General features: G+C 38.8%; 1 protein-coding gene across 1 annotated transcript in view; it reads right to left on the bottom strand.

Annotated features, from left to right (window-relative positions):
• PPEF1 (protein phosphatase with EF-hand domain 1) overlaps nucleotides 1–15,029 on the bottom strand; it is a 147,176-nt gene that overhangs the window by 69,475 nt on the left and 62,672 nt on the right. Inside the window, exons 11-12 of the mRNA XM_058441833.1 lie at nucleotides 8,830–8,990; nucleotides 1,052–1,166 (exon numbers count right to left, since the gene is read on the bottom strand). Of these exons, the coding sequence (XP_058297816.1) occupies nucleotides 1,052–1,166; nucleotides 8,830–8,990 (276 nt within the window). The remainder of the gene's footprint in view (nucleotides 1–1,051; nucleotides 1,167–8,829; nucleotides 8,991–15,029) is intronic.

Below are 15,029 nucleotides of genomic sequence, written 5' to 3'. Positions count from 1 at the left end.
TATATCCTAAGAGCGTACCTAGCCCTGGCCTCACAGGCTTCACAGGGTGGCATGGCTTTCTGCGCCTCATGACCCGAAGTCTCTATTTTCCATGAAAAGTAAGGTCAGGTGAGGCCTTGAATAAAAGACCTCCACTGCTGAGATGAATCATCTGCTAGTCAGAGACGTGATAGCCTGATGAGGCTGGAAATGAACCATTAGAGACTCTTCAAAAACCTGAGTCAGGGCATGTCATGAGGTAGGCACTGCTACATCAAATCCCTGCCACCACTATCAGATGCTAGAAATGCAAATAGTTTAATTAGATTGTCAAATTCACTTCTACCTGCCAGAATAAGAGAAATGCAGGCTAAAAACTGATTTGGAAAATAACAATCACTGTTTTGTAACCTAAAGGCTTAATTAGAAGTTAAGGGAATTGCTGTTCCTTCCACGCACCCCACTCTCAAATGGTTGCAAGCATGCTGAGCACCAACTGTGAGGAATTTCAATGTGTACTGTTTCTTGAAGCAATATCCTGCCAGGCTGGCCTATATGATAGCAAAATCTCAAATCTTGTTATTTAAAAGAACAAGAAACAGATTTCTGGGACATTCCCACTCTTCTAAAAGCTGCAGAGACCAGTTGGAAAAATCTAAAACAGCAGCCAAGGGCAGAGAAGAATTTAATCTTCACCCCGCCACGGGCTTTTCTCTTCCCAGCATAAGTGGCATGCAGGGGCCCACCTAGAAAAAGCAATGTGGAACAAAGATAATGAGAGCTAGACGGAGGGCAAAGAATGCTTATTCCACCCATGGGTGGTTTTTCCATATTAAAATGCTGTCTGCCTTTATAAAAAGCTATGAGCTCTTTAATTTCTCACATAATTAATTCCTGCCAGCTGGTATGCAAAACAAAGACAAGATGGGGAACAGTATTATCATGATAGATAATTCTATATTAACATTTTTCCCTTAACACAGTCCAATTTACACAGTTTTCAAGTTAGGCAAACGATGTAGGACCAAGAGGCTCCTAAACATTAATTTGACAACTGTGCTCTGAAACTTACCACAGATTGTTACCTCTTTGGAGGGAGAAGTTTGTATGTGAGTGAAATTCGGCATTTGCTTCAGGAGTTTCTTGGTTTCAAATAGCACCTCTAAGACATAATGGGCGTGAAGTATCTGTGAGGGGGAAGCAGAGGAAATAGATGTAATGAACAAGGAAGAAAGACATGACTGTATAGAAAACTGTAAAGGTGGAGCACGCACGCACGTTTCAGGTCGCTGTATTTCAGGATAACCTTTCAATTATTCTGAAATAGATAATTCTAGCACGGTGTCTGGCATATAATAAGCCCTCAGTGGACGTGTGTAAGTGAAAAAATGAATCATCATCCCAGGTCCTTAGAGCCCAAGAGAATTGAAGGGAGGCACGCCCTTGCCCTAGGGAAACGTGCAGACAAAAAGCCAATTGTAATAATAAAAGAGAAAAAGAAAAAGGAGAGGGAGAATGAAAATAATTATAAATACGTACTCCAAAATATAATACAGCAGAGATGTGACTACCGCACAAATTTAACGTATTTTAATAGGTCAAAACTATTTAGACCTATTGCCATATTGGACCTATGCTGTCCAATATGCAGCCACTAGCCACATGGAGCTACTGAGCATGTGAAATGGAGCTAACCTGAATTGAAATGTGCTGTAAGTGAAAAATTCACACTGGATTTTCAAGCTCTTTCCTTTTTTGTGGTGGGGAAGAGATAGGGTCTCACTATGTTGCCCAGGCTGGTCTCGAACTCCTGGTCTCAAGTGATCCTCCTGCCTCAGCCTCCCAAAGTGTTGGGATTATAGGTGTGAGCCACCACCCTCAGCCACATGTAATCTATTGATTCCCAACACTGGCTGCAGTGTTACCTTAGCTTGTCACTGTAGTTTTTCTCGTCCATTGGTAGTAGTTATCAGAGTAACTGTTGTCTAAAGGGGCAGTTTTCTTTTTTAAAAAAGCTAAATTAATAAATATTCACTGAGAATATATTGCAACAATAGAAAATTATTATGAAAATAATTTCTCTGGGTCTTTGGATTGACTAAAATCATTTTGGTCATACTAGTCCTTGCCTATAAGGCTATCTTTCCATAGCATTAGAATTATATTTACAACTGCAATATTAAATGCTCAAGATGATTAACTCAAATGGCAGTTTCTCCATTTATAAATATATTCAGGTTAAATAAACACTTGAATAAAATAGTCACATTCTTTTAAGTTGGAGGAAAATACTACCTTTAAAGAATATTTCTTTTTAAAAAAGTAGTTTTAGGGCCGGGCACAGTGGCTCACACCTGTAATCTTAGCACTTTGGAAGACCGAGGCGGGCAGATCACTTGAGGTCAGAGGTTCGAGACCAGCCTGGCTAACATGGTGAAACCCCATCTCTATTAAAAATACAAAAATTAGCCAGGTGTGGTGGTGTGCGCCTGTAGTCCCAGCTACTCGGGAGGCTGAGGCAGGAGAATCGCTTGAACCCGGGAGGCGGAGGTTGCAGTGAGCCGAGATTGTGCCATTGCACTCCAGCCTGGGCAACAGAGTGAGACTCTATCTCAAAAAAAAAAAAAAAAAAGTAGTTTTAAAATGGAGAAACAAGTCATTTTTTTAGTTGAAATAAAATTTTAAATAGTAGAAATGGGTAAAATAATGAAAAGTCATTTTCCGTCTCCCCCAGATCTTATGCCCCTAATCCCTACCCCTAGAAACAGCCACTGTTAAAAGTATATCTTTCCCAGAAATATTCTATATGCTTGCAAGCATACAAAAATCAATATAACCACAGATGAATATGAAAATGCATGTATAAACATATAATCCCTTAAATATAATGTGCTATATCCATACAAAGTAACATTATTTAGCTAAAAATAGGAAGGAAGTACTGATCCATGCTACCACGGATGAACTCCGGAAACATGCCAAGCAACAGACGCCAGGCACAAAAGGCCACATATATTGTATGATTCCACTTATAGGAAGTGTTCATATTAGACAAATCCATAGAGAAAGAAGGTAAATTAGTATTGCCAGGGGCTGGGGGAGGGAGCAAATGGGAGTGACTGCTAATGGGTAAAGGGTTTTGTTTGGGGGTGATGAAAATGTTCTGGAATTACATAGTAGCGATGGTTACACAACATTTTTAATATACTAAAAACTGTTGGACCATACACTCTTTTTTGGGGGGGAGGGGGTGATGGAGTCTCACTCTGTCACCCAGGCTGGAGTGCGGTGGCACGATCTCGGCTCACTGTAACCTCTGCCTCCTGGGTTCAAGTGATTATCGTGCCTCAGCCTCCCGAGTAGCTGGGATTACAGGCATGTGCCACCATGCCCAGCTGATTTTTGTATTTTTAGTAGAGATGGGGTTTCACCATGTTGGCCAGGCTGGTCTTGAACTCCTGACCTCAAGTGATTCGCCCGCCTCGGCCTCCCAAAGTGCTGGGATTACAGGCGTGAGCCACTGCACCTGGCCTCATACACTTTAAAATGATGTAAATGATCACTTTTATATTAGATGAATTTTTTCTCAATTAAAAAAATCAAAATATACAGGATCCTTTTTTTTTTTACTCTGTACACTGTGTTGAACCTTTTATTCTTCCCTTAATAACAGTCTTTTCATTTTTATAAAGTCAGAATTATCAATCTTCTCTATTATGGCTCCTTGGATTGATGTATCTTTTATCTCCTTGAACTTATATTAAGCATATTTATTTTAAACTCAGTGTCTGATAATGCCACTAACCAAATACCCTACAGGTCTGTTTCCATTGTTTGTTGTTTGCCTCAGTTTTCTTTCACGTGTCTTATAACCTCCTGTGCTTGGTTATATTTGTATTGAGTTCTGGAAATTGCATATGAAAAACTGAGGCCAGGTGCAGTGGCTCATGCCTATAAACCCAGCACTTTGGGAAGCCGAGGTGGGAGGATCACTTGAGGCCAGGAGTTCAAGACCAGCCTGGGCAATACAGTGAAAACTTGTCTCTACCAAAAGCTAATAAAAAATTAACTGGGCATGATGGCATGTGCCTACAATCCCAGCTACTTGAGAGGCTGAGGGGAGAGAATTGCTTGAGCCCAGGAGGTCAAGGCTTCAGTGAGCTATGCTAGTGCCACCACACTCCAGCATGGGTGACAGAGTGTGACCCTGCCTTTATAAAAGAAAGGAAGAAAGAAAAACTGAACAAACAATCTCAGGCCTATTGTCTTCCAGAGAAGACTTAAATTTGCTGTTGGCAGGTGGTTAGGAGCATTAGCTATCTAAGATGATCTCAATTCAATCTCAGGAATTAGATGATTCATTCCAAGCTGTTCTTTGATCATTGAAAAGCCAGTCTTCCAGTTCACTCTTACTCCTAGGTATGCCCTTTAGGGTCCTAACCTGAGAATGAGGGTACTGGGGTAATGTCAGAGAAAACGGTCATGTAGGCAACTCTAAGGTCCCATTCCGCCACAAAAACATGACAAATCAAGCAAAAACAAACAAACAAACAAACAAACCCTGTCAGAATCAACTTTGTCAGAACTCTGGAAAATACTCAAAGTTTATAGCAACCAAACAGTGAATCAAGAAAAAGGAAACTGAACAATGGTTCAGCACAAGCGGGAAGTAAAGACTAAGATTTGTAAATGGCCTAAGGAGTTGAAGGAGTGCTCCAACACAGAGCCAATCTGCAAATATTTGGTTCCCCCCTCCCTTTTTTTTTTAAATCGCTCCTGGTGTTCAAGGAAATCTCTGTCAAAACACTAACTTAACACAAGCTAAAGGAACAGAGATTTCAGAGACCACACACAACTAGACCTAATAGATATCTACTAAACACTCTCCTCAACAAAAGCAGACTATACATTGTTCTCAAGGACACATGGAACATTCTCCAGGATAGACCAGATGTTAGGCCACAGAATAAACCTCATCAAATTTAAAAAGACTGAAATCATGCAAAGTATCTTCTTTGACCACAATGGAATGAAACTAGACATCAATAACAAAAGCAAAACTAGAAAATTCATGAATATGTGGAAATTACACAACATACTCTTAAAAAACCAATGGGTAATAAAAAGATCACAAAGGAAATTAGAAAATACTTTGAGATGAATAAAAATGAAAACACAACATCAAAACTTATGAGATACAGCAAAAGCAGTGTTCAGAGAGAAATTTGTAGCTGTAAATGCATGCATTAAAAAAGAAGGATCTCAAATCAATAAACTAACTTAATATTTTGACAAAGAAAATAAGAATTAGAGTGAAGATAAATGAAATAAAGAATAGAAAAACAATAGAGAGAATCAATAAAACCAAAAGTTGGTTCTTTGAAAAGATCAACAAAATTAACAAACCTTTAAGCAAGACTAAGAAAAAAAAAGAGAGAAAATGAAAATAAGTAAAATCAGAAACTAAAGTGGGGACATTACCATCAACCTTAAAGAAATAAAAAAGGGTTATGAGAGAATACTATGAACAATTGTACACCAAGAAATTAGATAACTTAGATGAGATGAAGAAATTCTTAGAAACTCACAAATTACCAAAACAGACTCAAGAACAAATAAAAAATCTGAACAGATCTAGAACAAGAGATTGGATCAGTCATCAAAAACCTCCTAACAAAGAAAAGTCCAAGACCAAATGGCTTCAATGATGAACTCTACTAAACATTTAAATTAGAATTAACACCAGTCCTTCTCAAACTCTTCCAAAAAACAGAATAAAAGGAAGCAATTCCTAACTCACTCTATGAGATCAGTATTACCCTGATACCAAAGCCAGGAAAAGACACTACAAGAAAAGAAAATTACAGACCAATATCCCTTATGAAATAGATGCAAAAATTCTCAACATAATACCAGCAAACCAAATACAATAGCATTTTAAAGGGATTATATACCATGGCCAAGAGGGATTTATCCCAGAAATACAAGGTTGGTTCAACATAAGAAAATTATTCAATATATCACACCACATTAATAGAATGAAGGGTAAAAAACACACAATCATCTCAATTCATGTAAAAAAAAAAAAAGCATTTGACAAAAATCCGACACCTTTTCTTGATAAAACCACTCAGAAAACGAAGAATTGAAGGAAATTTCCTCAACATGATAAAAGACTTTTAGGAAAAACCTACAACTAACATTAAACTCAGTGGTGAAAGATTGAAAGCTTTCCCCCTACGATGAGGAACAAAATAAACATGCCTACTTTCACACTGCTATTCAATATTGTGGTGGAAGTTCTAGCCAGAGCAATTGAGCAAGTAAAAGAAACAAAAGGCACCCAAATCAGAAAGAAGGAAATAAAACTATATTCACAGATACCATGATCTGGTATATAGAATATTCAAAAGAATACACCACACACACGCACGCGCGCGCACACACACACACACACACACGCACACACACACTACTAGAGCTAACAAGTATATTCATCAGAGTATAAGATCAACATACAAGTAATGAGCAATCAAAAAAGGAATTAAGAAAACACTTCCTTTTATAATATCAACCAAAAGAATAAATTGTTTAAGAATAAATTTAACCAAGGTGATGAAAGACTTGTCCACTAAAAGCTACTAAACATTGCTGAAAGAAATTAAAGACATAAATAAATGGAAAGACACCATGGGTTGAAAGACTTATATTGTGAGGAAGGCAATTATTACCCAAAGTGATATAGCAATTCAATGCAATCCCTATTAAAATTCCAATAGGCTTTTTTGCAGAAATGGAAAATTTGATCTTCAAATTCATTGCAAGGGGCCCCAAACAGCCAAAACAATAATGAAGAACAACTTCAGCACTGCAAAAGAACAAAGTTGAAGGACTCACACTTCCCTATTTCAAAACTTATTACAAAGCTACAGCAATCAAGACAGTGTGGTACTGGCACAGACACACAGACCAATAGAATAGAACTGAGAGTCCAATAACAGACCCATATATCTATGGCCTATAGATTTTTGTTGGTTTGTTTTTTTGAGATGGACTCTTGCTTTCTCGCCCAGGCTAGGGTGCAGTGGTGTCATCTCGGCTCACTGCAACCTCCACCTTTCGGGTTCAAGCAATTTTTCAGCCTCAGCCGCCTGAGTAGCTGGGATTACAGGCATGAGCCACCACGCCTGGCTAATTTTTGTATTTTTAGTAGAGACAGGGTTTCACCATGTTGGCCAGGCTGCTCTTGAACTCCTGACCTCAGGTGATGCACCCACCTCGGCTTCCCAAAGTGCTGGGATTACAAGCATGAGCCACCGTGCCTGGCCTGGCCTACTGATTTTTGACAAGAGTGCAAAGACCACTCAATGGGGAAAGAACAGTCTCTTCAACAGATGGTGCTGGGACAACTGCATATCCATATGCAAAAAATTAATTTTGACTTCATACCATATATAGAAACTAACTCAAAATCATTCACAGACATAAGTGTAAAGGCTAAAACTATAAAACTCTTAGAAGAAAACACAAAGGCAAGTCTTCATGACCTCAGATTTGACAATGGATTCTTAGATATGACACCAAAAGCACAAGCAACCAAGAAAAAACATGGATAAACTGGACTTTATCAAAATGTAACACTTTTATGCATCAAAGTACATTATCAAGAAAATGAAAAAACAACCTACAGAATGGGAGAAAATATTTGCAAATCATATATCTGATATGGAATTTATATCCAGAAAGAACTCTTATAACTCAATAATAAAAAGCCTGATTTTAAGTGGGCAAAGAATCTGCACAGATTTCTGCAAAGAAGGTATACAAATGGCCAATAAATACATAAAAAGATGCTCAACATCATTAGTCATTAGGGAAATGCAAAACAAAACCACAATGTAATGCCACGTCACACACACTAGGATGGCTATAATAATAAAAATAAAAACAAAATAACAAGTGTTGGCAAAAACATGAAGAAATTGGAACCTACATTGGAAGATACATTGCTGGTAGAAATGCAAAATGGTGCCACTCTGTGGGAAGCAGTTTAGTAATTACTGGGGGAAAATTTAAACATAGAGTTACCACATGATCCAGCATAGAGCTACCATATGACCCAGTGAAATATTCTTAAGTATATACCCAAGAGAACTGAGAACACATGTTTATACGAAAATCTGTGCATGAATATTCATAGCAGCATTGTTCATAATAGCCAAAAGGTGGAAACAATCCGAATGTCCATTCACTGATAAATGGATAAACAAAACGTGGTACACAATGGAATATTATCAGCCATAAAAAGAAATTAAGTAATGATATATGATATGACATGAACGAACCTTTAAAACACTATGTGAAAGAAGCCAAACACAAAAGGCCACATATTTGATGATTTCATTTATATGAAATATCTAGAATAGGCAAATCCATAGAGACAGAAAATAGAACAGTGGTTGCCAGGGGTGGGGAGGAGGCAATGATAACAGGAATGGCCTTTCTATTGGGGGTGATGAAAAAGTTCTGGAATTAGATATTGGTGATGGTTGCACAATCTTGTGAATGCATGAAAAAAATCACTGAGTTGTACACTGTAAAATGGTGAATTTTATGGTATGTGAATGATATCTCAGAAAATGGCAAATGAAATGCTGTTAGCCTACAGAGAGGAGCTTGCTGTGCACCTGAGGAGACTTCTATTAAATGAGTAACAGAGGGTAGCTCTCACTTAACGTGAACTGTTTTCTAAAGAAATGCATTTCTGCTGTGGTATGTCCATCCATTCTTTCAACAGTTATTGGGCATCTGTTACGTACAAGAATCAAGGCAGCATCTGCTTCCACTTACCTGTTGTTCCTTGAAGGCCTCAAGAAGTAAATCAATATCAGTACAAGTGAGAGGAAATTGTAGCCGAGGACCATTATAGGAGTCTGGGACATCTATCAAGTCCACATAATCCCGTCTATCCCTCATGTCCTGTTCACTTTCAAGAGATTGATTTCTTAATTCTGGAAAAGGAAGGACAGAACGGGTTGGGGGGGGAGTGGGGGTGGGAATCAACATTTCAATACTTACATTTAATAAATATCTTCTTGAATACCTAGCCCATGTAAGGCACCGTGCTAAATGTTCTGCATATCAACACAGCACGTATAACCACGAGGAATGACTGACCCTGAGACCAGAACATTCACATGGGTCACCACCATCCCTTCCTGGGCAGATGTTTTACCACAGCAGTGGGTCCATGGCTAGTGGGAAGGGGAGGGAGAAGCACAGGGAAAACTGGCCAGTCAACGTATTTGGATGATCGAAGCTCTAGCTCTAAGTTTTTTGCCCACTCTTACATCTCAGACTTTTACAAATAGGGCTGAAAACAGAACAATACATTATATTTGGTTCAAACATCTGCTGCTATTCAGAACCTACAGAAAATTGAACTGCAACATTCAATATTTCCCCTGTTAAACGCTTCAGAGGATTCTATTTAGCTGTAACGGATTTGTTTTTCTCTTTACATAAAAATAAATTTTCTGACATGATTTTCATGCTTTCTTGGTAACAAAACAGATAAAGTTAAAGGACAAACCACAGGCAGAAATATCCAAAGAACCTCTCAGTCTCGGAGAGACAGTTCTACATAACGGAGTACCTGCACTGTCCATTTTAGTGGGTGCTGAGACCCAGGGTCCCTGCCTGCTAGACTGCCCATGAAACAGTCAGCCCTAGTACAGAAATCAAGACAATTCAGATAGAGAAAGACGAAAGGAAACATGGTAGATGGATTGCAAAAGTGATCCCAATTCTCTATCCCACCTTCTATCCATGCTCTTTGTAATGTACTTTTGCAGCTACTCCTGTCAGGAGTGTGTTTCCCCATCCCTTCAAACCGGGCTGGGTTCATGACTTGTATTGGCCTAAAGAATGTGATGGAAGTACTATGTACCAGTTCCAAGCCCAGGTCTCTCTGGAGGCCTTGTATGCTTTCATGCTGTCTTTAGGAATGATGCCACTACCACAAAGCCTAGGCTAGGCTTCAGAAAGATCCAAGACCATGTAGAGCTGAGCTGAGTCATCCTAGCCAAGGTTGTCCTCGATCAGACCCCAGCCAGCAGCCACCAGTGTTCGCTCCGGACACATGAGTGAACTCCAGCCAAGACCCAAAAAAACTGCCTAATCAAACCTGCCAAGATCAGCAGACATGTTCAGCTAATCTGTAGACTTGTTAGCAAAAAGAAATGTTGATTACATGCCACTGAGGTATGGTGGTTGTTTAATACACAATATTCTTGCAGATAATGACCTAGAGGACAATGACATACTCTTCAACTCATTAACACTGAATTGTTACAAAGGCCATTCTTCAGAAGTTCTCTGCAAACAGTTTCTGTCTTTTAAAATATTCAGAGTGGTCAAGATATAGACAGAATACATTTTTTTCATGATCCAGTTATGCTGAGAGATTACAGTTAAGAACTAAACGTGAAAAACATTTTCTAAAGTCATACTATTTGGCAATTTAAAAAAATATTTTCTAAATTATTGTGTACCACAGTGTTTTCTGGTGGTGGTTGATGATGTTTTATAAGAAGTTGAATTTAGGAGTAATAATGTCTGTCTTTAATGTGGTCCAGGAGTGGTTATTTTTCTCATTTGGGTTTGGTTTGAGATTTAAGAATAACTTAATTATTTCAACTTATATTTAGAGACTAGAAAGGGAGAGCATCTTGATAACTTTATCTCAGATTCATTACGTAGGCAGTAAAGCCTAAATACTTCACTGTCTTCAAAGCTCATGGCACCCTTTTCAATTTGGTAGTCATGCTTGGATATAAATCTTGCTCCAAATGAAAACTTTCCTTTTCCTGACTGTACACGCTGAAACACCAAGCAACTCTTAGAAAAAAACAAATAACAGCAAAAACAAAAACCCACAAAAACCCGCAGTACTTTCACTACATCATCTAACAGAATTATAAGGTTATTTTCTGTTATAGACTCTAAAAAAATAAAGTGAATATGGAACGTATGGTCAAAACTAGGGGATCTTGTTTTTTAGATGAGGGAGGAATTTATAATATGATTGCAGTGTTCACGAGAAAGGCAGTGAAACAGCCTGGGCAACATGGTGAAACCTCGTCTCTACAAAAAATACAAAAAAACTAGCTGGGCACAGTGGCGTGAGCCTATAATCCTAGCTACTCAGGAGGCTGAGGCAGGACGATGAGCCCAGGAGGTCAAGGCTGCAGTGAGGTGTGATTGTGCCACTGCACTCCAGCCTAGACAACACAGCAAGACCCTGTCTCAAAAAGAAAGAAAGAAAGAAAGAAAGGCAGCATAGCTTGAAGCATGCCTGATTTACAAAGTCAGATGCTGGAGGGAAAGAGGAAATGAAGTTGAGGATGCAGCTATGGATGAAGACAGGCATATGGGACCGCCCATGGAGCTGTTCCCCGCCCCCTTTCTCCCTTCCAGATCCTCAGAGGCCTGGCAACTGCATAGTCACTTCCTCCCTCGCCTGTATCTCCAGCATGATCCTCTCTTTCGACTCTGTAACACAGTTAAACATAGTTAGAGACTCCTCCAATCTAAGATGTCACCCCTGGACCTCGCATCTGCCCCACACTGGCGATGCTTTCCTCTTCCAGCCCAGCACTCTGTCTTTATTGTTCCCACTCTTCCCTCTCCCTGGACTACCCTTGCTTTCTCTTCTTTTGACAATTTCTCATCCTTCAAAACTCAGCAACCCCTGCCCAGGTTGAACCCCAGGCCACACCTTTTCCAAGGCATCACGCTGATAATGACAAGGATGGGAGCTCCCAATTACTGATTGCCAGTCACTGTACTAAGCACCTTACACATGTGTATTCACGTAATGACCGAAACTACCCTATGAGATAAATATTGTTGGTATCCCCATTTTATATATGAGGAAAATGGGGTGCAGCATGTAAGTAGGAGAATTGAAACTTGATCCCAGAGAAGCTGGCTTTGAGCTCAAACTCTTAACCAGTATGCTTTTACTACATATTAAAATGTAACTATGCTACATGATACCTATAGTATTATTTATATACGTATAACCGATTTATTTAGTAATCCCAACTCTGTGAGCAATAAAGAAAAATCATTTTATTTTCCCAATCACTGCCTCCACCCATGCTCTGTCATCTCTCCCTTTCCCATTGGCTAACTGACACAGCAAATCAATTCCATCCCTTCCAGTTATGAAGACTCAGTCTTGTTACTTAAGAACAAAATTAAAATATTGTTTTCATTCTTTAAAAAAAAAGAGAAGCTTGGTCTACCGTCCCTTCCATAGATCTGATGACCCTCATTGCCTAAAAGTTCACTGACAAATATATGAAAAAGCACTAGTTCCCTAAATCGATTCTTAGTTAAAACTACTCAACATGAAGTATTAGTCAATGTCAAAGTATAATCCTTCTGCTGGTTTTTAGCAACATAAAAAAGAATAATATAAATTCTCTTCCAGTAGCTAATGTATCATGTATGAAAACAATCAAAGGCTTTAACATTTCTTATGTATATACTGTTCTTGTGGGCTAGAACTATTATAACTAATAACAATAATTTAATGAACAATATATAAAGATTTGTGCAACACAGAATTAATCCTTACCTATTTGGTTTACAATTTTGTCAACATGAATCTAAACTAATTAAGAATTACAGGCAAATGATACCTTTACAAGTTGTTCTAAAGAAAATACCTCAAAAATACCCCCTACACACAATCTTTTCTTTTACCCGGTACAGACTCAAAATCTGGACAGGGCAAAATTTAAAGCCCATAAATTTTTATACAACAATTTCTGCCTCTGCCGCCCACATGTCACTTTGAAAACAAGCTCCAGATATTGCCAGAAAAAGAAAAGCAACAATTGAACTACATTTATAGTTATTTTTGTTTCTCAGTTATGAATCTGGATCAGAACCATTGATGTCCATATAATAAATTCAATAGATGCCAAAATGACATTTCATAAAATTTAACATCTGCTCCTATTTTTTTAAAAACTCAGAAACTAGCAATGGAATGATACTTCCTTAACATCACTTTATAAATTTAAATAATCAATAATGGTTTTTCCATTAAATCATTAACAAAATAAGGATGCCCACTTTCACTGTTTCATTCTAACACTGATCCACTATCTTTGGCCAATGCAATAAGACATGAAGCTGAAATAAGAGCAGTAATTATTGTATAGAAAGATATAAAAATAAAGTTACTTGTGGCCAATGTGATTAAATACCTACACCCAAGAAAATCAATTGAAAAACTTCCAGAATTGATAGGAGAATTAAATGTAATACCGAGGCTGGGCATGGAGAATTGCTTGAGTCCAGGAGTTCGAGACAAGCCTGGGCAACATGGCAAAACCCCTACAAAAAATGCAAAAAAATTAGCTGGGCATGGTAGTGTATGCCTCTAGTCCCAGCTACTCGGGAGGCTGAGGTGGGAGGATCATCTGAGCCCAGGAGGTCGAGGCTGCAGTGAGCTGTGATCATGTTACTGTGCTCTAGTCTGGGTGACAGAGTGAGACCCTGTCTCAAAAATAAATAAATATATATAATATATATTCTATATAAATATATAATTATATGGAATATATATTATTTAAATACTAAAATATATATTTTATATTTTATATATATATAAAATATAGACATTAATCACACTGGTTTGAATCATTAAATCACAGCTTCTCCACCAATGAGATGAATAACCTTGGGAGATTACCTTCTGAGCCTCGGATTCCATAACTACAAAAGGGGATGATAATACTACTAATCTCACTGGTTTGTCATGAAGACTAAATGAAATGATGTATTTAAAGCACTTAAATACATGGCACATGGTAAACATGTAACAAATATCAACAATAAAAATATTATTATTAATAGTAGCACAATATAAGATAAATTGACATAATTCAAAAGCTTTACTAAACACTACCGATAACCAATGGAAGATATAATGAGGAAAATATTCTATTCACCATAGCAACAAAATATATAAAATACCTGGTCTGATAGGGCATTTTGGCTGATCTAAGAAGCAGAAAGAAAAGTGAAAACAACACTTCCACACACTCCATCCCACTCCCTGCTTCCGCCAGTCTCTGTTTAAACCTATGGCTATGTATGGCAGCTTCGGCTTTCTGCCTGTGGGAGGAGGCTGATGTGTGAAAAGTGGACTGGGAATGTTTCTGTGGAGTCTCTATATCCCATGGAGTCCTATGCACTGGTTTTGAGCTCTTAAAGTAGTAGCACAGGGAGATCAACTGTTATAATTGATCATCATGAGGTGGTAGGATTACAAGGACAAATATGACTGCTTCCAGGGTCACCTCTTATCTTCAGAGCACCCAACGTGTCTCAAGATACTCCACGCCCCAGAGTTAAGACCGTTAATCTGGTGGCCCCGATATCTGGAAATGTTAAATAACCTTCTGGTTCCTAAAAATACCCTATTTAGGCCGGGCACAGTGGCTCACGCCTGTAATCCCAGCACTTTGGGAGGCCAAGGCGGGTGGATCACCTGAGGTCGGGAGTTTGAGACCAGCCTGACCAACATGGAAGAAACCCCGTCTCTACTAAAAATACAAAATTAGCCAGGTGTGGTGGTGCATGCCTGTAATCCCAGCTACTTGGGAGGCTTAGGCACGAGAATCGCTTGAACCTGGGCGGCGGGGAGGTTGCAGTGAGCCAAGGTCACGCCACTGCACTCCAGCCTGGGCGACAGAGCAAGACTCTATCTAAAAAAACAAAATAAAATAAGAAGAGTTAGAAAACTCTTCCAAATTCGTAAGAAAAAGACAGATAACCCAATAGAAAAATGGACAAAAAACCCGAACAGGAACTTCACCACATGAGATGTCCACATGACCAATAAACATACAAAAGGGTGAGCAACTTGGTCGGGAGCCGTGGCTTATGCCTGTAATCCCAGTACTTTGGGAGGCCAAGGCGGGTGGATCACCTGAGGTCAGGAGTTTGAGACCAGCCTGGCCAATGTG

Source organism: Hylobates moloch, unplaced genomic scaffold (assembly GCF_009828535.3).
Source record: "Hylobates moloch isolate HMO894 unplaced genomic scaffold, HMol_V3 SCAFFOLD_7, whole genome shotgun sequence".
Classification (NCBI taxonomy): Eukaryota; Metazoa; Chordata; class Mammalia; order Primates; family Hylobatidae; genus Hylobates; species Hylobates moloch.
The sequence above is the reverse complement of the archived record's forward strand: the minus strand, read 5'-3'. Positions and strand labels throughout refer to the sequence as shown.